Here is a 26,118-nt window from a genome sequence, read left to right as displayed (position 1 = left end):
TCCATTGAGTCGGTGATGCCATCCAACCATTTTATCCTCTGTTGTCGCCTTCTCCTCCTGCCTTCAATCTTTCCTAGCATCAGGGTCTTTTCCAATGAGTCAGTTCTTCATATCAGGTGGCCAAAATATTGCAGTTTCAGTTTCAACACCATTCAGTTCAACACCATTAGGAATCTGATAATTCCACTCTGGTGTGAATCTGCTGGCTCTACTTCTCATGGTGGTGAACTTCTTTCATCTAATCTGTGATTTCTGATTATGAACTGATTTCCCTTGATATGCTATCTTTGAGAATTCTTGGAGGCCTGGGTTGAAATGACATTATTTCAGATAAGATTTGTATCTGGCTTCTGTTTGCTTCTTGGGAGGCAACCAACCTGGGAGCACTTTAAATTCTAGGCATGGAGATTTTTGGACCCCATAGAGAGAATCAAGTCAATGTGAACACATGTGAATGTCAGTCCTTCTGTTTTAGGAGAATCCAAATCCTGCCTCCAAGACAGAGACAGGCAGGTTTCCTTACTACATACCCTGCCTCTCCCCAACTTCCCTCTCTACCATTGGCAGGTCTATTTCTCAGTAATCCATACACCACCACCAAAGGGAAGCTCAGACTCAAACCCCAGCAGAAACATTCTGAGACAAACCAGCTCACATCCCAGGATTCCTGCTTTCATTTTGTCTTTGGTCTCTATGATTTCTCTTCTTTTGTGCCAATTAGCAATATATTTAGTAGATGATTTATTAACTTTTTACAACATTTTTGTTGTTTCAATTAGACTATTCAAGTAGATTATTATATCACCTGCTACATTCCCACAAACTAAAGTCCTTACAATTAATTGTCATAAATAATTAAGTTCCAAATCTGAGTCAAATATTTTTCTTTTTCCAGTGACAAACTGCTGACCCCCGAAGCAGGTGATCCATTCAAAGACAAATGCATCTCAGTTTACGTAAAACAACACTAAAACGAAAAGAAACCCAAAGACTATTATTCCTTATAAGACAAAGTTAAAAAATTAGTTGGCAATGCAAAATTTACAGCGTCAGAAGGTTATATTTGTTTATTATAAGAATGATGAAACAATTTTCTGGACTGTGACATTTGTAAACACAAAGTCTTAGTTCAGGGAAATGTCAGATTCCTTAAATGTTCCTCTGACAATAAAACATTTCCTGATGTGAAACCTTTACTTCTCAAAGTAACCATCTTCCGGTTTCTGACTGAAAAGGCCTTACAGCCATTGCAGTGGTATTTACTATGACCCTACTTTCCCCCGCCTGTAAAAAAGTCACTGAAATGTCCACTAAAGACAACACATAGCATAAATTTCCTTTAGTACGTCTGCATAGTCAGGTGAACCTGAAGATGCCATGCACTTGTTTTAAATAATCAAGCTCCAAACACGCTTAAACAATTTAAAAAAGTTTGTGGTCATTATCTGCCACCAATTTCTGAAACACTGACATTAGTCATAAATGCACACAAGTCAGACTTAGGAATGTGGCTGGATTTATACAAATCCAACTATAATATGAAAAGCTGTTCAAAGTACAGGCTAACAGGGCAGCATGTTTAAAACAAGGGCTCATAAAATCTTTGGCTCTCTGGGAACCGATGCTCCTCAGGCTTTGGCCACAAGATAATTCAAGAGAAATGGTATTCCAGTTGAACAATGGGACTCATTCCATTTTGTTATTCACAAGTTAAAACACTACTGATTTAATTTTTTAAAAAATGGAGTTACTTAAAAAAAAAAAAAAAGAGATGTGGCTAAACTCTCAAACCATCTCACTTTTGCCCACCTCTTCTGAGGTATTTTTGTGTGTAAGTGGTTCTTCCTTTTGAAGTCAACAGAATTCGATTCCCAAACTTCTCTACACTGAAGTTGAAATTACTTTTTATAAATCTGTTTCTTGGTGGGGGAAAGATGAGTTTACTGAGTGAAGGTGAGCTTAAAATATCTAAAACTTTCTCTAGAGCAATTCATTACTTGTATTGCTTTCTTTGAAAATCAATGTTATTAAGTATATTCCATAGAAAATGTTTTATAAGCTCTCTCATAACAGGAGCTAAAAAGTGCACTTACACTGACAGAACACGGCAGCCTTGGCCTCTGACAACGGTTAACAAATGCACAGCAGACACGGGTCACGCTCCAGGACTGAGGGGAGCAGAAGGCCGCTGTTCTCTCTGGCCTGATGCCTTCATTCTGTCGCACCTGCCACACGGTGATGGCTAAAACATGGGCATGGAATCCAACTGACCTGGGTGTGAATCTTTCAACGGCATCAGAAAAGCTAACTGACCTCACCCTTCTCAGTTTCCTCCAGGTAACAACACAGGCTCCTTAGAGGTTGGTGAAAAGACAATGGGATATCTAGAACTTGGCACGAGGAAATGCTAAGAAAATATTCACTACCACCCCAATGCTGGTTATCACCCCAGCATTTCTCAAGTGACAAAAATAAGCAGAATGTGGCTTCAGAACAGCACTATTTATTTGCTAAAAGTGAACTTATAAAAATCTAATTTCCATCTCTCAGGGCACAAGACCATTTTCCTAGGAAAACACCTTTATAATCACTAATTTAAAAATTGGTAAAATTATTAATTTTGTCACTGTTGCTGTTAACTCACTTCAGTTGTGTCCGACTCTGTGCGACCCCATAGACGGCAGCCCACCAGGCTCCGCTGTCCCTGGGATTCTCCAGGCAAGAACACTGGAGTGGGTTGCCATTTCCTTCTCCAATGCATGAAAGTGAAAAGTAAAAGTGAAGTCACTCAGTCGTGTCCGACCCTCAGCGACCCCATGGACTGCAGCCTTCCAGGCTCTTCCATCCATGGGATTTTGTTGCTAGTACTTCATATTTTACTTCAAAATTAATGGGTTTTTTTCTTACTTTTATATTGTCTTTTGATGTTCCAATTCTTTTGGGTTGCTGGCATTCCCACTCAGAAACACAAACTTATTTTCTGATAACTCCCTGTCTCTCACAGAAGCCCTCCTCCTTAGTCTGACTTTTTAATGCTCTGATGACTTTGCTCAACTTGAGACGACTCATCTGTTTCAAGTTCCTTGAATGTTTATTCCCCCCCACCGCACCTTTCCTCTCCACTTTCAAAAGACAGCCAGCCCCACCAGGCATGAACATGGGAGTCAAAATTGTCCCAGATACCCAGACACAACAGGTCACCTGCCCTGCATTGCAGAGACGGCTGAGTGAATAATTTAAGTGTCTGACAAACACTAAGCTTCCTTTTGTAGTACTATGTTAGCATGTAGTGTAGATTGATTTCTAATGCAGGTGAAAGCTAGTTTTCTTTCCTGACATGAAAGCATTAAAAGGAAGGCATGGTATGTGCTAAAAATTTTATCTAAAATGATCAAACTTTCTGCAAAAAAAGGTAAAAAGCTGAGAGACAGGTTAGTAAAAGTCTGGATGAAGCTTAAGATAAGCTTCTATTTCCTTACAAAAATCAGCATGTCAGCATCACTCATCTTTTCCTCCAATGCTGTTGCTCAGTTGCTCAGTCATGTCCGACTCTGCAAGCCTATGGACTGCAGCACCCTAAGCTTCCCCGTTCTTTGTTATCTCCCTGAGTTTGCTGAAAGTTGGTGATGCCATCTCATCCTCTGTTGCCCCCTTTTCCTCCTGCCCTCAATCTTCCCAGCATCAGGGTCTTTTCTAATAAGTTGGCTCTTTGTATCAGGTGGCCAAAGTATTGGAGCTTCAGCATCAGTCCTTCCAATGAGTATTCAGGGTTGATTTCCTTTAAGATTGACTGGTTTGATCTCCCTGTTGTCCAAGGAACTCTCAAGAGTCTTCTCCAGCACCACAATTTGAAAGCATCAATTTTTCAGTGCTCAGCCTTCTTTATGGTCCAATTCTCGCACATTAGGGTCTCATACATGACTACTGGAAAAACCATAGCTATGACTGTACAAACTTTTGTTGGCAAATGATGTCTCTGCTTTTTAATATGCTGTCTAGGTTTGTCATAGCTTTTCTTCAAAGGAGCGAGCATCTTTTAATTTCGTCCCCAAATGCTGTGTCATGAGCAAAGACCACTTCAGGTCCATTTTAAAGATGATGAAGCACAATGATGTTAAGTTACCAACAACAAAGATTTTAGACATTCAGAGTTCTTTGCATCTAACAATTACTTCTTATGGATCCTATTTAAAAACTTCTTATTGTATGTTTATTCAGAATAGGGCCAAATGGTGTTTTGCTGCTGATTATCCTATTAAATAGGGGAAAAAAGTAACTGACCTGCTACAGAAAAATGAAAGAACCCAAAAGAAAGGGGAACAAACAAAAGACAGACAGCAGACAGGAGAGGGGATTTAGAGTTTCCAAACCTCAGACAGGTCCTAACTTGGGCCTGGACATGTGTGCGTGGTGACAGCACCGGTGATAACCCTGACGCTGTGTACTGGCCGTCTCGTGGCCTCCGTCCAACTGGCGGGGAGCGCACATCCGGCAGGGACAGGCTGTCATCACTGCCGTCACCCGGCACAGCGCCCGGCACAAAGTGCAGCACAGATACATGTCTGCTTCGTGACTAAATATAACATTCACATAATCCTGTTTCAGACTGAGCCTTATATACATTTCTCGATAAGGTAAAGACAAGAGAAGTAACCAAATTTAAAAGAAGTTAGCAGTTTCTTTCACTTTCCCAATGAGAACATTTAGAAATACAATACACAAAGTTACACATGTATAAAAGCATGTTGAAAATCATCTTTTGTATCTTTAGGGTATAAATTTTCATGAAAATATCTTAAAAGTTCACATACTGGCAAGAAAAAGGAAAACTCTGAGGTCTGACATTTAATTGTAATGCAGAAAATATGTGAACATTTACTCTAAATTTAGTCAATATGAAACAACTTTATGTATCCATAATATTTATAGCAAATTTAGGAAACAAAGTATATACATGCATAAATAAGTGTGTGTATATATATATATATATATATTTCAAAAGAAACAGTAGTCTTGATTTAGAAAGGTACAGAAATAGAAGAAAATCCAGACACAAATCATACTCCTGCAAGGTTCCAGATGATTAATTTCAGCTACTCCACAGGCATGAATCACACTAAGAACTGCAGGGGTCAAGACTCGGCTGCCTTTCCCACTGCAGAACTAATAAAATGTCATGCTGCCTGGTGTCCTAAGTGATACCTTCGCACCTCTATACTTTCAATTATAAACAAGAGAAGCAGAAACCTTCCGCTCACATAATATACAGGACAGGAGAGAAACGGTCTATACTTTCTTTCATCGTTCTCAGGATTTAATAGAAAACAAAAAAATTAATTCAAAAAAGTTAAACAGCCCAGAAGGGTAAAGATTACTCACAAGTAAATGAACAAGGTGGCTTCTCAAGCAGGGCCATCTGAGCACAGGATCTCTAAAGGGGCAAGTGAAGTTATCGGAGACAAGCTGGTACCCATCTACTATGAGTCTGTGTTAAAGAAAAGTTATCCGACACTTGTTAAGATGGTAATGAAGACTACTCAAGACTACTGCAATAAGGGAGAGAGATCACACAGAACTCAAATACAGAAAAGATAGCTGGAGGTTTATAGCCAAAGTGCAGAATGAGAGGGTTGGTAGATCAAAAATTACTAAGAGAAGACATCAGGGTAGGGGGATTTTTGGTGAAAGCAGGTTAAGCACATGAGGGATAGCTGGGGGAAGGGGAATTGGATCCATACCAAGGGTACAGGACTGTCTTTAAACTGACCTAGCAGGATTCTCACTACAACTGGGGCTCTGTGGACCCAGAAAGTTGAGCAGGGGGACAAGGAACTAAGACTGAAGCCTAACCGAGAAGAGGCTCAGAGGAGCCTGACTCAAGTCTGGTCAAGGAGAGAATCTCTATTGTTGTCAGGCACTGTTCTAGGTGCTAGGGACCCTATGGCAATGAGACAGACAAGGTCCTTAACCTTGTGCAGCTCAAAAGGAATCACACACACAAGGTTTTTGTATGAAGAGAAAAAAGAAACCAGAACAGGGGAAGGGGCAGAAGGGCCAGAAGCAGGAAAGGTATCACAAAAGCAAGAGGAAGCATGTTAACTTCTAGGGCAGAAGTGCCTCTTTCCCCAGAGAAAGCAGACAGTGACTCGGGACACGTCTCCAGCAGCCAGAGCAGAAGACGGTGCAATATTCCTTGGAGGGGGCCTGCTTAGCTATTTTGAACACTTGGAAAATTATAGAGGCTTCTAAGGCCCAGACAAGAGGCCAAGTGCAGTTTCCATCCAGTGATGAGCGAAGTGTTCAGAAAAGTAAGGACAGGAGCAGCTACAGCATGAACTGCAGTTCCTGTGAGCAGCCACGGCCCACAGTTTGCAAGAAATGTGGTCATGTTACTACTAAGTAAAAATACTGCAAACCTAAGTGGCAGAAGTGAGGTTCTCCAAAGAGAGGCAAGGGTAAAAGAAAAGATCCTGCTCACAGAGTAGCTCAGAGCAAGGTCAGCTAGTCCTTGAACGGAAAATCAAACTGGCATAAATGTAAATCACTCAGAGAGCATACTTTTAACTCTCAAGAGTTTAAGATTTTTTCCATTCTATATTTATGTAGTATGTGTTATCCTCTTCTGTGGTATTAAGCAGCCACTGGCCATTTTTTGGTGCTTCTCATTTCAAAATGCACACAGGCGGAAGGTTTTCTTGGAAAACAAAAATGACAGAAATGTTACAAAAGAGCTTCCTCAGTGAAATCATTTAGTTCTCCAGACAGGATATTTAGTGATGCCCTAATAAATAAAGAATTAATGTATAGGGCAATGCTGGTAAATCTCCCTGCCGTTAAGGTAAACATGATTAAAATGGTAACAGAATGGCCTGAGGTTATCACAAGGGGTATCAATTTATGCAGTATAATGTTGATGATTTCATAACACTGGATTTAGTTTTCAGTCACCAGCTATTCAGTTTAACTCACCTACTATTTCAGTTAACTAGCACATTTAGCATTTAACTTAAATATTATTATTTCCTTTAGTTTAAACAGGTTAACAAAAATGCGGGAGCAGTAAGGGAACGTCATGAAAAAGATTCTGGGTGGCAGTCACGGTCCCCAACTGGGTATATGCTCTCTGGAATTTTCAGTTATCAACCTGAAAAATTAAACGTGCCCCCACGAGAGGCACACCTCTTCAAGTTTTCTTCCATATAAGGACTCTGCTGATTATGAATCGAGTTTTACATAAAATAATACCAAGATCTGTGTTTAGAGCAGCTTTGAGACTAAAGATACATTATTTTTAGGGCATCTTTAATATATTTAATCTACTTCCTAAAACCATGGTGTGATGACTCCAAATATTCCCCTTTCAGTCAAAAAACAAACGGATAAAGAAAGAAGGCATACGTGAGAATCCACTCTATGCCAGGAACCCTGCGAAGCCCTTTTCTGTGCATTTTCATTACTCTTCACCATTGCTAAGTAGGTATCACTTACCTATTGCTAAGCAGGTATTACGAAGTAGGTACCACTGCCTCATTTGTATTTGTGCAAATATGAAGACAGAAGGGATGACTTTTCCAGGGTCACCAATTATTTAGTGGTACAGTTGAGATTTTAAAGGCTTACTGTCTCAATATACCCAACTGTAATGAAGAGGAACTATTTTAAAAATTTTAATAATCACAATATCAATCTTCTATGTCTCTCCTGTTATAAACCAAATACACTCAGTGTCTTCAACATTTAAACTCACCCACGGTACTTGTTTTTTCTAACCAGTCATAATCATGTAATAGTGCGTGTGTGCTCAGTCGCCCAGATGTGTCTGACTGCTTGCAATCCCATGGACTGTAGCCTGCCAGGCTCCTCTATCCGTGGGATTTTCCCAGGCAAGAATACCGCATTGGGTAGACTCCTACTCCGGGGGATCTTCCCGATCCAGGAATCGAACCTGTGCCTTGTGCAATGGCAGGTGGATTCTTTACCACTGAGCCACGTAGGAAGCCCCAATCATATAATTAACTCATAATGAATCAGCAGTCAATTAAAAAAAAAACACATACACACACTACCACCACCCCCGCCCCCAGCCACACACACACACACACACACACACACACACACAAAGATCTTTTAATCCTGACCTACACAATTAATTGACTTTTGAACGCAAGAGTGGGAACTGATTTCATTTTCTTAGTACTGGTCAATCACTGCAACTGTTGAGAGCTTTCAGAATCCTAGGACTGCCATTCAAAAGAACTCCTCTGAGGCTTATGATATTCATAGGTTTAATGCTAGTAAAGAGAAAAAAAAAAAAAGATAGGCCCAGAACTATACCCAGAATTTAGCAGCTATCACTGGAGAACACTCTACAAATTGCTCCCAATTTGTCTGTGTGCAACTCAACAGCTTAAAATCCATCTATCTTATTCATGTACATTGTGTTTTCTTATTTACAGGATATTCTATACTTTTGAATCAATGAATTCCACACACTGGTCAGTTTAGTATTCTCATTTTTAAAAACAGTATGAGGTTATTGTAAGACTTGTTTGCTCTGTTCTTTTCCATGTGGTTTTCCATGAGCTCACTGGGAAGGTCTTTTTGATACATCCACTTGTCTAAACTGATGTACTGAATTAACCGATCAAACACTAATCTAGGTGTTACTGTGAAGGTATTTTATAGATATGATTAAAGACCATAATCAGTTGACTTTAAGTAAAGGAGATTATCCTAGACAGTCTGGGTAGGCCTGAGCCTTCCAGCAGAGTTGAGGCTTCCCTGAACAAGAAGAAATTCCACTTGTGGACAGCAGCTTCAACCTATGCCTGACCGTTTCAGCCTGTCCCTCCTGATGACCTGCCCTACTGGTTTCAGACTTTCCTAGCTGGCCAGGCCTCTAATCTTGTAAGCCAATCCCTTGCAATAAATCTCTTAATATATATCTCCTACTGGTTCTGCTTCTCTTGTTAAACCTTGACAGACACATTCACTAACCATTGATATTTCACAAATATAAAACACCTAGCAATAACTTTAGTAAGATATATGTAGTTTCCTATATAACTCAGAGGTACAGTCCCAAATAAATGTGAAGATTTACACGTAGTCCTAGTCAGACATATAGCTGGGTTTTGTTCAGATCAAGGCAAAATAATCTTAAAGTTCCTCTAGAAGAATTTTTTTTTAAAAAGAGAGAGAACAATTTGGAAAACAATAATTGCTAAATTTACTGAGTGATTATTCTGTGCTGGGTTTTTCACCTAAGCTACACAAAAATCACCTAGAAAACAAAGACAATGGTCTCATAAGTCAAGGAAAGATTACGTCAGGAAGGGAAGCCAGGACCTGGCATATTCTCTAAGTATCTTCCAACTTGAACATAGCCTTCAGGATTTTTTTAAATGCCTCCCTCTTTCATTCCTCATGTTCATTCATGGCTGCAAGGACTAGAATCTTATTTATGAGGGCCCAGGGCACCTCTCGGACACGACTGAAGTGACATAGCAGCAACAGCAGCGGCAGCAGTGCACCTCTACGCCGCCTTCCTCCTGGAATCCCAATCTCTGCGTATCATATCCTCCTTGTTAATTTCTCATAAATGCTAAAAACATGGGGCAGAGAGAGGTAGTGGGGGAAAAAAGGTAAGGACCCTAAGCGGTCAGGAAGAAAACAGAGGCACTGGCATTTGCTAAGTCTCACTCAAAGTAGTACTGTTTATTATGAAAGTGGACACAGAAATAGTTCAGAGTGTTAAAGTGTCGATGAAATTTTTTCTCTGCATTTGGAGTCAATTAAGCAATGTGTGTATCTTTTAATAACAGGCCTACTAATAATTTAAAGATATAATGGAGTAATAAATAGAAAACGAAAGCAGTGCTCTCTGGAGGAAGACACTGTAACTGAAATTTTTGATAAACTGGAGAAAGGCAAAGTCCCTTCCACCATCCTAGGCCCAAGCAGGAAAGTGGGCAGGACTACAGCACAGTAATATCTGTCATCTTGTATAAGATTCGACTTTCCATGCTCAGCTCTGTGCAGAGCTAGACTTGCAACTCAGGTGAGTGATTCTTGAGTGGTGTTGTGCATCTTTCAGAGAATGTGAAAACCAAGGTGGATGTAGTATTCATGAGATCAAAATGGATATATCTTTTTGTTTTGCAGATCTTGTTCAAAGAAGTTTAAAAATGATGCAGTACCCAATTAATAATATAAAATGGTATATATTTTCTGATCATAACATAGATAAAATACTAATAATGAGGGAATCTAATCAACAATTAGACATGAAACAATATTGTATATTTTAAAAATTTGTGTCAACTATCTCTGAAATATGGTGCTTCCTATGTGGCACTAGTGATAAAGAGTCCATCTGCCAATACAGGAGACGCAAGAGAAGTGGATTCAATCTCTAGGTTAGGAAGATCCCCTCGAGTAGGAAATGGCAACCCATTCCAGTATTTTTGCCTGAAGATTCCCACTGACAGAAGGCCTTGGTGGGCTATAGACCATAAGGTCACAAAGAGTCGTAAACAACTGAGAGACTGAACATACACATCTCTAAAATGTATTTATTTCATATTAACCAGAATATGGGGTAATTGTGCCATTATCTGGGTGCTAAGGGCTTCCCCACTGCCTCAGTGGTAAAAAATCTGCCTGTAACACAGGAAGACACAGGTTCGATTCTGGGGTGGGAAAGATCCCCTGGAGGAGGGTATAGCAACCCACTCCAGTATTCTTCCCTGGAGAATATCATGGACAGAGGAGCCTGGCAGGCTATAGTCCATGGGGTCCCAAAGAGTCGGACAGGACTGACACATCTAAGCATGAGCTCGAGCACCGGGTGCTAATATCCCTGATAGTTTTGGGGTCTGGGAATTCCCAGCACAGTAAATAATGCTGTTGAAAAGCTTTAATGCTTGATGATGGTGCTGATATGATATAAATGTTGGAGGAAAACAACATTTAAAATAAGCCATCTTGGCTAACAAACACATGAAAAGATGCTCAACATCACTCATTATCAGAGAAATGCAAATCAAAACCACAATGAGCTACCATTTCACACCAGTCAGAATGGCTGCTATCCAAAAGTCTACAAGCAATAAATGCTGGAGAGGGTGTGGAGAAAAGGGAACCCTCTTACACTGTTGGTGGGAATGCAAACTAGTACAGCCACTATGGAAAACAGTGTAGAGATTCCTTAAAAAACTGGAAATACAACTGCCTTATGACCCAGCAATCCCACTGCAGGCCATACACACCGAGGAAACCAGAATTGAAAGAGACACGTGTACCCCAATGTTCACTGCAGCACTGTTTATAATAGCCAGGACATGGAAGCAACCTAGATGTCCATCAGCAGATGAATGGATAAGAAAGCTGTGGTACATATACACAATGGAGTATTACTCAACCATTAAGAAGAATACATCTGAATCAGTTCTAATGAGGTGGATGAAACTGGAGCCTATTATACAGAGTGAAGTAAGCCAGAAAGAAAAACACCAATACAGTATACTAACGCATATATATGGAATTTAGAAAGATGGTAATAATAACCCTGTATGCAAGAGAGCAAAAGAGACACTGATGTATAGAACAGTCTTTTGGACTCTGTGGGAGAGGGAGAAGGTGGGATGATTTGGGAGAATGGCATTGAAACATGTATAATATCATATATGAAACGAATCGCCAGTCCAGGTTCGATGCATGATACAGGACGCTTGGGGCTGGTGCACTGGGATGACCCAGAGGGATGGTATGGGGAAGAAGGTGGGAGGTGGGTTCAGGATGGGGAACATGTGTACACCCGTGGTGGATTCATATTGATGTATGGCAAAACCAATACAATATTGTAAAGTAATTAGCCTCCAATTAAAATAAATAAATTTATATTAAAAAATAAATAAAATATAATGGGGAGCAATTTTATAAAATAAAAAAATAAATTAAATAAGCCATCTCCAGAATTCGTGACTGGCTGGTCCTAACTTGATACCTACAGTTTTAGGCAGCAAGTTAAGCTAATACTGCACATGTGTCCAGCACTGAGAAGCTGTCTTATGATCACATAATAGCCTGATAAATTGTCACTGGTGTTCGATCTCTTTCCCGTGACAGTCTGCACCATCACGTCTAGGCAGTAATAATACTTTACAGATCAAAGGGGCAGCTTCTCCTGAACAATCTTCATCTGCAATACAGACAGGATACTTTCACACGGAGAAACATACAAAAAATATGGTTAGCCTTGATCTACAGAAAAAATGCTAAAGCCAACAAGAGCTTCATTCAAATTTTTTTTCATTTTAAGAAATAACATCAAAAGAAAAGATCATAAGACCTGAGATGACGTGATTAAATGGAAGAAGGTTTCCTGGGAAATCAATTAGAAGACCAACATAATTGCTTTTTAATGGGGCTCTCTGGAATAATCATCTGTGTTTGAAAGACAGCTTACCAGTGATGCCATTGGGCTCCTGATGGAGGTCACAGTACCAGAGTCGGTTTACAGGGTCACATCCCTCCCTTATCGACAATAAGACGTAGCGACCATCGTCAGATAACTACAAAGGAAACAACAACAGCACAGGGAACTTAGTAGAATATATTTTTTGTGAGGACACTGTTACACATTAAGTTAAAAAAAAAAATTCACTGGTGTATCTTTACAGCAAACCTATGACTGGATAAGAAAGAAAAACAGATAACATCAATTTTAACTTATCTTGCAGTTAATCACTTTAACAAAACATAGTGAAATATTTAAGCTGAAAATATCAGTATATATAACTGAATGTCATGATTCAAAATGACTTTTACTTAGCACCTATTCTTTATAGTCAATAATACTGTAATAATTTTGTATGGTGACAGATGGTTATGGGACTTGCCATGGTGATCATTTATTGTAATATATTTGATTGTTGGATCACTATGTCGTACACCTAAAACTAATGTAATATTCTATGCCAACTGTGCTTTTTTAAAAGTTTAAAAAAATAAAGTCTATCCTTTAACTGAAAAATACATGCAATCTGTCATTCTCAATATTAATATCCTAAATTTGAATTTTTGTCATGGGTTATACGTTTTAAAAGCTGTACTAAATACGTAAGAATTAGCAAAATGGGTGTGAATACACAAAAGTTCATTTGTGGTTCATAATGTTCACGTTAACAAGTTTCTATTGAACAAATGAACAACTTTTTACACGGATCTTTAGTCCCCTCTACACAAGGCAGAAGAAATAAAAGGCTGTGCTTCAGCAGCTATCTTTTAGAATACTAAACAGAAGAATCTTCGTAGCAAAAAGAATCTTGATAAATACTAATGCAACAAATAACACTGTTTTGAGTTGTCAAAATTGATATAAGTAGTATCAGACTATATATATCCTTTTGCAACTAATTTTTTCATTCAATATTTAAAAAATTAATCTATGTTGATACATGTATATTTGCTTCACCGGTTATAACTGAGGTAAAATATTCCACTCTAGGAAAACACTATAATTGATTGATCTTCCTACCACATGCGCATTTGGATTATTTGCATTTTCTTCATTTGTGGTTTTCGTCCTTCTTACAAGCAACACTTGTGCCTTCATTACATGTTTCCTGGGGTACATAACTGCAAGTAAAACTGCTCAGCGATACAATATGCACATACTCTACTTCACCAGATGTTGCCAAATTATCTTCCTAAGTGATTTTACTGACTTACACTCACATTTCAGTTATTTTCCACATCCTATTCTGAAGGTGAATTATATGTGCCATCTTCGCTAGGCCATGGTACCTAGATATTTGATCAAACATTATTCTAGATGTTTCTGTGAAAGTGCTTTTCTGAATGAGATTGACATTTAAACTGGTGAACTCTGAGTACAGCTGATTACCCTCCATAATATGATGCGCCTCAACCAATCAGTCAAAGGCCTTAGCAGAAAAGCCCGACCTCCCCCAGCCAGCAGGAATTCTGCCAACAGGTGGCCTCTGGATTCTGAACTGAAACTTTCCTGGGTTTCCAACCTGCCAGCCTACCCTGTAGATTTTGGAAGTGTCAAGCCACCATAATCATGTTAGCCAATTCCTTAAAAAAATTTCTCTGTCTCTGCATATATATTGTGTGCTCAGTTGTGTCCAACTCTTTGCAAGCCTATGGGCTTCAGCCCGCCAGACTCCTCTGTCCATGGGTTTTTCCCAGCAAGAATACTGCAGAGAGTTGCCATGCTCTTCTCCAGGGGATCTTCCCGACCCAGGGACTGAACCCGTATCTCCTGAGTTGCAGGCAGATTCTTTACCACTAAGCCACTGGTGAAGCCCCTATATATATATATATATATATATATATATATATATATATATATATATATATATTATACGAACCAACAGGATATTTGTATATCTTATATATATATATATTATAATATATATAATTATATTGTATGTTAATATATGTTATATGTTAGATATATATACGTAATTATATATATTATATATATAAGATATATCAAATATCTTGGTTCTGTTTCTCTGGAGAACTCTAACTAATGCACTTACCAACAACAGCTATCCTTTCATTTATTCATAAAATAAATATCTGCCAAGCAACTATTATGCACAAGACATTTTCCTAAGTGCTAAAGATAAATTGGGGCTTCCCAGGTGGCGCAACTAGTAAAGAAGCTGCTTGCCAATGCAGAAGACATAGGAGATGCGGATTCGATCTCTGGGTTGGGAAGAGCCCCTGGAGAAGAGCATGACTACCCACTCCAGAACTCTTTCTTGGGAAATCCCAAGGACAGGAGCAGCCTAGAGGGCTATAGTTCATGGGGTCGCAAAAGAGTTGGACATGCTTAGCCAGTACACAACAACAACAACAATGCAGTGTATTATAAAATGGTAAATGTCATACAGAACATGTAACAGGCCTGGGTAAGGGAGGCAGGTGTGTGGGGAGGGACTGTGGTTTTAAATATGGCAGTCAAGGTAGACTTCATAAGAAGATGTCTTTCCACTGTCTTCTGACTGTCACTGTTTCAGATGAAGTCACTCCTTATGTTTTTCTCCCTATGTATAATATGTTTTCATATCTGGCTGCTTTTAAGGTTTCCTTACTGTCTTTGGTTTTCTGCAAATTGGTAATAATTTACTTTCACTGGAGTCATCTACTTCATACTTGTGGAGCTTCTTGAATATTTGGATTTGTCTATTTTATCAAATTCATAACATTTTTGGCTGCTTTTTCCTCATATAATTTTTGTATCCCCTCACCCCTACCCTAAGACTTCAAATACATCATGTTAGGTCACTTAGTGTAGTTCTACAGTTGAATGAGACTGTGTTTGTTTTTGTTTCAATTTTTTTTTCCCCTCTCCATGGCTTAGCTTCAACATGCTGTCTTCAAATTCACTGATATTTTCTTTTATAGTATCTAATCTATTATTAAGCCCATGTAGAGAATTTTTTGATTCAGATTATTTTCACTTTTAGAAAAATACTTGGTTATTTTCATATTTTCTGTTTCTTTGTTATTTACATTAACATTTGCTAAAATCCTTTTAAATTTATTTTCATAATTGCTTTTGAAAAGTCCATATCTGTTAATTCTACTACTGTCATTTCTAGATCTGTTTTATTAACTAACTTCTCTCCTGGTTATAAGTCACATTTTCTTGCTTCTTTACACATCTAGTAATTTTTTAAAGTTGGATTTTGAACATTCTGAATGCCATCTGGATTTTTTTTTGGGGGGGGGGGAGTCCTTCTTTAAAAAGTTTTGAGGCTGTTCATTTTAATAGATCAGCTTAATCCATTCAAGGCTTATTTTCAAGCTTTGTTGGGGCAGGTCTCCAGTCATACTGCAAAAGCATGAATGGCCATTCTGGGGTTTTTGCTGAATACCCTGGTTGTTCATGAGTCCTTTCCACTTTAACTGGTTAGAATGTGAAAATCTCCCACTTGTTAAATCTCTAGTAGTTAGTTGTCAGCTTACAAGTTCCTGGTGGTTGTTCACAGCTTGAATCGTGGAGCCTCCGTCTATGCATGTATGGCTTAATAGTCAGTCTAAGATTCAAGGGGACACCAAGAAGATTCCCAGGACTCTTAATGGGTGGTTCCCCCCCTTTGGTTTTGTGCCTGCAAGTTCCAGTGGCCTCACTCTTCCTGAATGCGGATCTTTGGACCCCTAGTCCAGTGAGGCTGCAGTATCCTGGGGGTTCTTCTTCCTTGTGCCAGAATCAGAAGATTCCTCCAGGCAGAAACCTGGGGCTATTGTAGGAGAACATCTCTCTCACAGATTACAGTCCTATGATACCTGTAGATCAACAGCTCCAAAAGATGTTTTTTCCATTTTGTATAATTTTCTACCTGTTTATGGTAGCAGGGCTAGCCCAATACCAGTTACACTTATGGCCAGAAGCAAACTTGTCATTATGTTTTTATTTAACTCATTTTTAATTCTTTATTGGATACATTTTTAGGGTATATTATCGTATGTTTAAAATACACAGATATAAAAATTAAGAATGCGTAATTGAGGACTAATTAAAAAGAAAATATTTATGATTCATAAAAAAACCTAATAATGACATAGTTTTTATCTTATTACACAGTAGGATAATTTAGGGTTTTACTTATTAGGAGTATCAAGCTTTTAGACTTGGAAGAATTAGATTCCTGCTCTCTGGAAATGTCCATCCACTTTCTATCAGCAGGTTTGTAAACCAAGTGTATGTCAATTAGGTCTCTTCTGCATTTATAAATTAATCAAAATAGCTATGTGTGTCTAAAACATCCAGCATTTTTAAGCACACTGTATGTTAAACATCTTTTTCTCAGGAAAAAAAAAAAAACTATTTTAAAGCACAGAGGTAATCAGTACTTGTAAAACAGAAGTGGGATTCCAAGTAAGTATAGTTTGATCAAAGATTCTAGAAAACTGTTTAATGTGGCTGTTCTTTCTTTGTGACATTCTGTCTAAGTTCTGAAGTAGTCTCCTTTCCAAGAAACTGAATCACATTTTCTTGTATGAGTTTTGGTCACAAGCTACACAAGAGGCCAAATGATTCAGGTACACTCTCTCCATCTCTGTCTAGGCTTCTTATAGTATTTTCAACATCGTCAAATGGTTTTGGAAAAACTACGTATACGTTTATGATTTCCATGAATTCTTTTCTCCATCCTCCATCCAAATTACTTGTCATTACGTTTTAAGTGGGTTTCTTGAAAATGAATATCTGAGTTGACTGAGTTGAAAACTCAATCTAAGAACCTGTATTTTGTCTTTCTAATTGTTATTGCTTCTACATCTTACTTTTAACATTCTAGTTAACTTGCTTTTCCCTTATTTCCTTTTTATACTGTACTAATATAAACTTTTAATTAAGATAAACTTCTTCATAAACTTCCTCTTCATTGACTTCTCTGTGAGTTAAATACTCTTGTTTCTAGTCTTTTATACATTTTCCTTAAGTTTTTCATATACATAGCCAATAAACCAGTGTCCAGAAATTCAGTTTCACCTTATTTTTAAACTGTCCTATATTATTAAGAATATCATTAGCAACATCACAATTGTCACTTTATTAAACGTAACAGAAAGCAGTCTCATTAATAATACTTCATACTTTTGTTCTTTTGTCCTTTAAACAAAGACAGACTCTTATAGCTTAGTGCTTAGAGTCATGCTACATCAATCATAAATGATGGCTAATTCAGCGGCAGTGATTCAGCCAACAGAATGACAGGGCAGTAAAACTCACTGCAAGAACCACACCAAACCTTCGATGACAGCTGTCTCAAGCACATCTAATGAGTTTTTCTCGGTATTTCTGGCTGCACTAAATGGCTGCAGCAGTTTATATTTAATCTAAGGCAGGAAGTTCCAAGGGAATTGCTGTTGGGATGCCAATTAAGTCAGTCTCTCTTCCTTACAACTCAGATATTTCATAGCCACTAAACAAATATGCTCAACTGCAAACAACTCTGAATTTTCAAATGCTCATGCATTTGTAAGTCACTGTTGCCCCCAAAATATGTACATTAGGAAATACCTTCTTACACCAAAATGTAATCAGTAACAATGCATATTCAACCACCGCCTCACATTCAGACTATTTCAAGACAGTTTAAAAAACTGAATTTTGGGAATCACTAGAAGGGGAAGACAAAAATACTGTTGATTGTGGAGGAGACCTTGAATCTCGAGAGCAGAAAGCGAATTTGCTGAAATCCAGATAAAAGGAAAACAGAAAAGCAGACGAGCCAAGGGTCCCATCAGGCCTTCATGAACAGTATAAACTCCAGTTCACAGAACACTGTTTTCCTTTAAACAATATGACATCAGAAGAAAAACCGTGGTCTCTGGAATCACTTAATCTCATTCAAAACCACTGACTTTTTCCAACAGGGGTGCAACAATGCTAGCCTGACCGATTATGAAATACGTAATTCTTAAGTCACAGCTTCCTTTCACTTTATGTCCATATAATGTTAAGCAAATTTTCCTTAAGTCAAAATGATTTTATTTCATGAAAATCTGCCTCTTATATAAATAAATTTTAACAAAAACAAAATTCTAAGAAATGTAAATAAAATATTTACATTTGTTGATACTAAGTCCACTGATTATATTTCAAACAACACTAACAGGATGAAAGCTAAAACTCTTTACCATTCTTACTACTGACAATTCTTTTTAAAAAAAGTGTATTTCCCTTTAGACACAAGTTACCTTGACAACCTAACTGTATGAGGTCATATGCTGAATTTGGTTAAATATCTTTCAGATCCGATCAGATCAGTCGCTTAGTCATGTCCGACTCTTTGCGACCCCATGAATCCCAGCACACCAGGCCTCTTTAGAAAATGCTAATTAAGAAAGACAGGAATAATATCTTTGATATTATTAATATCTAATAATATTTGTTGATAAAAGTATCTGGAAAAAGAAAAATTCAAATGTATAAAGAATGTGGTATTCACAGAAAGTGTGTTGGTCATTCAATTATGTCCAACCCTTTGTGATCCCATGAACTGCAGCCCACCAGGCTCCTCCGTCCATGGAATTCTCCAGGCAAGAATAACTGGAGTGTGTTGCCATTTCCTTCTCCAGGGGATCCTCCCGACCTAGGGTTGAGCCTAGGTCTCCCACACTGCAGGCACATTCTTTACCATCTAAGCCACTAGGGAAGGTACAAAATATTTGGCAATCTGCTGGTACTTAGCTATTCATTATCCATAACCAGATGACCTTGAAAGATAAAAAAACAAAGCCAAAAGCCATCCTCCCTTGCTCTGGGGTAGATGAGGTTGAAGATAAAACTGTCATAAATGGTAGCTGGTTTTAACAGGAGAATCCGCTGCCAGGTAACTTTCCATCTCCTTTACCGAAGACACAATTTAACATGTGCCACCAACCACAGGCATCTACTATTTAGGGGAGTCAGAGCTGAGGCTGTTTATTCAAGCAACATTTACTGACAGTCTCCTGCAGCTGAGCCAGGCTCTAGAACACACAGATCAGAGCAGGACAGGGCTTTGAAATCGAGGGCTCAGGTGGGAAAGTCAGACACACACATTCACGCACAGATATAAAGTAATACTCTAAACATTAATACTGAGAAATCTCACAGGGAGGGGCGCTGGAAAGAAGAGTGAGATCGGAAAAGGTCTGGGGGAAGGAATGGTCTCTAACTAGTTCTTTAAAGAAAAGCAGAATTCCTCTAAAAATGGTTGCTTGACTTTCCCCATTCTCACAACTGCTATGATGACACAGTACCGGTTCCAGAGAGCTATACCTAACATACTCATTCTTAAGTACACACCTCACAGACAGCAGCATTTGTAGTGGACGCGGCAGTCTGCTGAAGCACTCGTTCCCCTAGCTGCGGGGCGCTGGAGCAGACAGCACTCAGCTGAGAACCTCAGGGCCTTGTCCTCCCAAGGACATATTCTTTTGGGCTCATCCCACATGCAGAGGTACAAAAGCCCCAATCCCTCACTCCTAGTTAGGCAAATGCTGAAGTGCTAATAACCTAGCTCATAGGAGCTCCCTGTAGGGTTGGCCGAAACCCCTGTCATGACTTACTCAACTTCTCCCCTTCTACCTTCACTCCCCACCATCAGTCAGTTCAGTCACTCAGTCGTGTCCAACTCTTGGCAACCTCACGGACTGCGGCAGGCCAGGCTTCTCTGTCCCCAGCATAGGCAGATGTTTTAAAAGCACTCCCACTAAACCTGACCTGTGACACCATGCAAGGCATTATCTCACCTGGTTTCTCATCCTGACATATTTTATACTATTCAAAGGAAACCTTCTAAAGTGAGGCTTCTGGTTTTGAAGAGGGACACCCAGTCAATAATAGCTGCCATGTGCATTTCCAGTTATCAAAAGGAAGGGCATAAAATATGGGGTTATCAGACTTTATACTTTCATTAAAGAAGCCACATTAATTCACTGAGAAAATTTAACTGTGTGTACTGTGGTATGGAGCCTCACTGAGACAGTATATTTACCAAGGAAACCTTTGACAGACATCACACAAACATCACACAAACTATTCAATGGTGTATGTATTTTATACTTTATTCTGTTAGATTCACATGTGCTGTTCCAACACACACATGACTCAGCACATTTGGGAATACAATCTCTACAGTCAGCTGCCAGCAAACATGAAATTTAGAGATAAGCAGGAACCAGGACAAACCTCAGGGAATCTAGCCCCAAATAATAGGTTTTTATGGAATTTCTTGAGTGAACACCTCACGGAGGTGTCACCGCGATCCATTCAGACCAGAGTCTGGGTCAGGCTGCTCTGTGTTCACAAGCAGTCAGCATTTCTACCACTCGCTCATTTGAGGCTTTTTTAAAAAAATAGGAAATCAACCAAAATAAGTGTTAAATTAAACTAATACACTGACAATAGCAATTTCTCTAGAGAACAGGATCTTTGTATTTTAAACAATAAACTTATTACTAGCATAAAAATCCTGAAGTAGATGAATCTGGTTATTTTTAGTCTCGATATAGTAAAAAAAAAACAGCTGGGCTTTCCAGATGACCTGAATAAGCCAGCTTTTCTTCATGCACCTCTTATTAAGAGAAAATTGACAGACGATCACTTCTTAATGTTTTAAACTCTCAACCTTAATGTTTTAAATTACCTCCAAAACTGTCTTCCAAAACATCAAGACACATAACTAATATTTACATATATACAGAATATGTGGACTTTCATCAAACTTATTATCCTTTTCAAAAAAAAAAGCTCTTAACTGTTTTATGCTAGAGCTTCTGGACTCCATGGTTACATAGTCTTGTGTTAATAACCAAATCTTCACGGACATGACATTTCTTTAATATGTATCATTTTTTCTACTTAGAAACCAACAAGAAGAGGGTGGAGGAAGTTTTTTCATAACTTGAAAGTACATGCACTTTTTCAAAGTGAGAAAAGTCTTTTATATATTACCACAAAGAATTAATTGCATGTATAAGAAAAGTACACTGAAAAGCAGCGAGACTTAAAATTGCCTGGGAAATTAACAAAAGGAGTGACAATGGATTTTAATAGCATTTGAGAGCTAACCATGTTCCTCTCAGAGCAAAAAACTATCAATTTTATTTCATAGACTCTTTTGGATTCTTTTCATAGTAGTTGTGAATCATAGCAACTTATCTTTAATATTATGTATGTTTCCAAAACATAATCTAGGAAAACTTTCAAATGTCAAACTAATCACCTAAAGGGACAGCTTTTCATTTATGGGACTCATTATGGATTTGTTATAAAAACAGGAGACAGTATCAGCAGCAGACACACCGGGTGGTCATTTATAAGCAGTGTGATAAGCACTGACATAAACATTTCTAATGGGTAGTCCTGAAATCAGCTTTCCCAATACTGGGTGCTACCACAGCAAGGAGGGAGAAAAGAAAGAAACCCCAGCACTCTAGAATATGTTGTTGCGTATGCCAGAAACAGATATATAAGAACATTCTAAGAGAAGAAAACACATTCAAAGTAAAATGGGCAACGGAGGTCTCAACATGTTATAGTCACTCTTTCTCATCTACCTGATTGTTTCTCTGGCACATGAGCCTGGTTATATAAGAATTGACTGTTCTCTTTTCTCCCCTACTGAGCTGTAGGGTGGTGGTTGGGGGCAGCTGAGAAGCTGAGAAAAGTGATGATCAACAAATCCAATTTTCTAAGGCAAAAACAATTCTCCCCCATCAGAAGCTGTTTCATGAATTCAGAGCAGTGCCCCCTGCAGCCTTTCTCACATCCAGGTCTTTAGTTTGGCTTCCTGGCTTTCTGCCTTCCCCACCACGCTCTGCCCTGCGTGTCCAGCAGCATGACGGAGCTTATTGCTTCGTGCAATGCCAGTGAAAGAGAGGACGAGAGTGGTGAGCCTTGGACACACACGGTCCGATCAGGAGTACCCCCAGGACTGAAACAAGGACCGCTTCTCCTGAGATGAACAGACGGAATCCGTCTTCAGGAGCCAGGGAAAGTACACCCCCTGGGATAGCACAAGGGGTGAAGGGTCACCCACCAGCACATATGCTGGCAGCCTCAGGTTCAAGCACCAAAGTTAAGGTCAAGAGGACAAGGGTGTCCTTAAAATGGCACACAAACTGAACATGATGGGAAGTCCGTCATGGATCACCCCCCGCCCGAAGCCTCTCTGTCAACTTAAAAATGTTTATTTAGTGTAGTTTACTACAGACAAACATCCTCCATCAGGGCCAGAGCCTGCCCATCTCTGCTCCTATGTACCACCTGACCCTGGCACAGTGGTGGACCTAGGGTAAGGGCTTCCAGGTATTTGGGGAGTAAATACGTGAACTGTGTTGACCAGGAAGAGAGCTGCCGAACAGTTAATGCTCAGGGCCAAAACTATCCAACAAGAAAGGGGCAGGTGAGGCAGAGTTTCCTGAGGAACACTGGACTCGACTGCGCTTGCCCTATAGGGCTACGCTGGGCACACCAGTGTCTACAGGATCTTTATGTGCATGAACCTCAGCAGCAGAAGAGGGAGTACAGAAATGTACATCCTGAATGCCCACAAAGAGTTAAGCATTAGGTAACGATTTTACACGTTGACATATGTGTAACATATACAAACATGTACACAAACACAGTTGACCCTTGAGTAAGATGACTCTACTTACACACGGATTTTTTTCAACAGTAAATACTACAGTGCGACAAAGACCAGGATTGGTTGAATCTGTGGATGTAAATAGTGGACATGGAGGAACAACATATACAAAGTTCTTAAGTTATTAGGATACTAACTTAATAATCTGATTAAGTTATTAGGACCCTTAACCCCCACACTGTTCAAGAGTCAGCTGTATATGCATATCTTAATTACTAGGGATCACAGTGAACATATGAAGATGGTTTATGCAGACATGTGATAAACATTAAGATCAGTATTTGTTGTTTAGTGGCTCAGTCATGTTCGACTCTTTGTGACCCCATGAACTGTAGCCCACCAGGCCCCTCTGTCCATAGAATTCTCCAGGCAAGAATATTGGAGTGGGTAGACATTTCCTTCTCCAGAAGATCTTCCCAACCCAGGGATCAAACTTGTATCTCCTGCTTGGTAGGATTTTTTACCACTGAGCCACCAGAGAAGCCCAAGGGATTACCTTTGTTAAAAAACAAACCTCCCCCGTTCCTAACTTCCCCCAAGAATTAGGTACAACAGAATTAGGTCCTCAGTGTAGGATTCAGCTGTATATCACAAAGAGGCTGGGCATTTTCTCTTTAGTCCCTGCTAAAGGGATGTGATGTGTTTTCAGAATCTATACTCCAGAGCACCCTCTGCTGGGAGAAGTGTCTCAAAATGCTTGCTTTGTGTGCATGTGTGTTTTTAATGCTCTACAAATCACTTTAAAATAGATTTGGGGTGGCGTGGGGCGGTGGAGTGGAGGGTGTCCAAAAGAATCTTCTAAAACATGGTTTTTCTTACCCTCCCACAACCCTGCCCTCCAACAGAAACCTGACAGTCTACCTTACATAATAACTGACATCACTGTCCCTCCAAGCCAGATGCCAGGTATGTTTCATGTTACACCCAGGAGGCATAAGGCAGCTGCAGTTCTGTGATCCCAGCAGCTGGAGGTGTGCAGGGACCAAGGGCAGAAGGCCTGGGCTGGCAGGTGAGGAGGGCAGTGCTGAACACTGCCTGCACATCCAGGATGGAGGGACCGGTGGACATGGGTTCTCCTGGAACAAGAGGCACCAGGAGGGCAGCTGGTAGGTAGCTCCAGGCACCTGGAAAGGTCCCTGCTGAAAAAGGATGGAAAGCAGGGGCGGCAGAGAGGCAGGAACCTCAAGGGAATTTTGCTGAGAGGAGAAGGTTTGGGGGAAGGGAAGATGATGGCCAAGGTCAGCCAGAATTTAAGGTTCACACGAGGGAATGCGTGGTTCCACAGTCCAGAGGTTCCCAGAATTGAGGGGATCTCACTGCAAAAGGAGGCCACAAAGAGCTGGTGCCAGGCACCAGTCATGACTGAGAGCCACGAGGAGACAGGGACAAACAGCTCCAGAGGAGTAAAAGTTCCCTTCCCCTTCTCTAACTCCTCCCCCGTTGGCCACTGGAGAATCTAAAGCACCATGAAAACATACTTGGAGAGCTGATGTGACCTGCCCAAGGCCACACAGACAGGACTAAAATTAAAATCTCCTGATTTGTGCTCCAGTCCACCCCTGTCACTAGAGTGACGGATCCTCCAATGAGAGATGCTGTTAGGTGTATTCACAAAATACTAGATTCAAAATGACAATCCCCAGTGGCTCAGATGGTAAAGAATCTGCCTGTAATGCAGGAGACTGAGGTTCAATCCCTGGTTCCAGAAGATCCCCTGGAGAAGGGAATGGCAACTCACTCCAGTATTCTTGGCTGAAGAATTCCTTGGACAGAGGAGTCTGGCGGGCTATAGTCCATGGTGTCATAAAGAGTTGGACATGACTGAGTAACTAACACAAAAGGCAACTATTGAAAAATAAAAGTAACAACCACAGCACGTGCATTTGGAGTGTGGATATGATTGGGACTACTGCTTTCCTCTAAGGTGCAGGTCACTAAACAAACACTGTTAGAAGACTTCCTGGTGGCCCTGTGGTTAAGACTCCATGCCTCCACTGCAAGGGTACAGGTTCAATCCTTGGTCAGGATACTAAAAGATCCCATATGTCACAAAGTGCAGCAAAAAAAAAAAATTTTTAAAAAAAGGAGTTGGGGGTGGGGTTGTTAGGAAACCATCTGCTTCATGTGCAGTGAACACCCTGAGCAAGCTCTGCACCAGGCATGGTACTTCTGGTCCAGCCAGCCTATAGCACACCTGTTTCTTGGACTGTCTTGGGATTTATCACACGTCATTGACAGGTACAAGAAACTCCCACATTGAGACTTTTTGCACAACCTAGATTTTTCTGACCTGGAACTGAATCATCAATTCAGGGTAGACCCAGGCTTCTGTAGGCTCAGAACTATAGCATCTGTGTTTAAGGGACGAAGGTATTCTTTCATGTAGCCAGAAGTTCCTCTCAGCAGGACCTGCCCAACTCACTCCGGCCACTGAAAGGGTGACATCTAACAAAATCCCTCAAGCAGCTGGAATACAGCTTAATGAAATCTACACGCAGTTTGTGTCTACTAAGCCTACCGGTTTGCTTACGACTTCCTCTGCACAATTCGCTCATCAGGGCGCTCATCCAGTATAAAGTTCCTCAGGACTCACTGGACACATCTCATGAATTTCTGTTTTTCTATTTCACAACTTCATTTATTGCTTCTGTGCAATACAGATGCAGCTCTCCAATTACTGCTGCTGCTGCTAAGTCGCTTCAGTCGTGTCCGACTCTGTGCGATCCCAGAGATGGCAGCCCACCAGGCTCCTGTGTCCCTGGGATTCTCCAGGCAAGAACACTGGAGTGGCTTGCCATTCCTTCTCCAATGCATGAAAGTGAAAAGTGAAAGTGAAGTCACTCAGTCATGTCCGCCTCTTAGCGACCCCGTGGACTGCAGCCCACCAGGCTCCTCCGTCCATGGGATTTTCCAGGCAAGAGTGCTGGAGTGG

At 40.0% G+C, this 26,118-nt stretch overlaps 1 protein-coding gene across 1 annotated transcript in view; it reads right to left on the bottom strand.

Moving 5' to 3' along the window:
• Positions 1 to 26,118, bottom strand: part of PREP (prolyl endopeptidase) — a 132,144-nt gene that overhangs the window by 68,404 nt on the left and 37,622 nt on the right. The window contains 1 exon segment of the mRNA NM_174772.1: positions 12,470 to 12,575. Within this exon segment, the coding sequence (NP_777197.1) occupies positions 12,470 to 12,575 (106 nt within the window).

The sequence above is a fragment of the Bos taurus genome, chromosome 9 (genome assembly GCF_002263795.3).
Source record: "Bos taurus isolate L1 Dominette 01449 registration number 42190680 breed Hereford chromosome 9, ARS-UCD2.0, whole genome shotgun sequence".
NCBI classification, from domain to species: Eukaryota; Metazoa; Chordata; class Mammalia; order Artiodactyla; family Bovidae; genus Bos; species Bos taurus.
The sequence above is the reverse complement of the archived record's forward strand: the minus strand, read 5'-3'. Positions and strand labels throughout refer to the sequence as shown.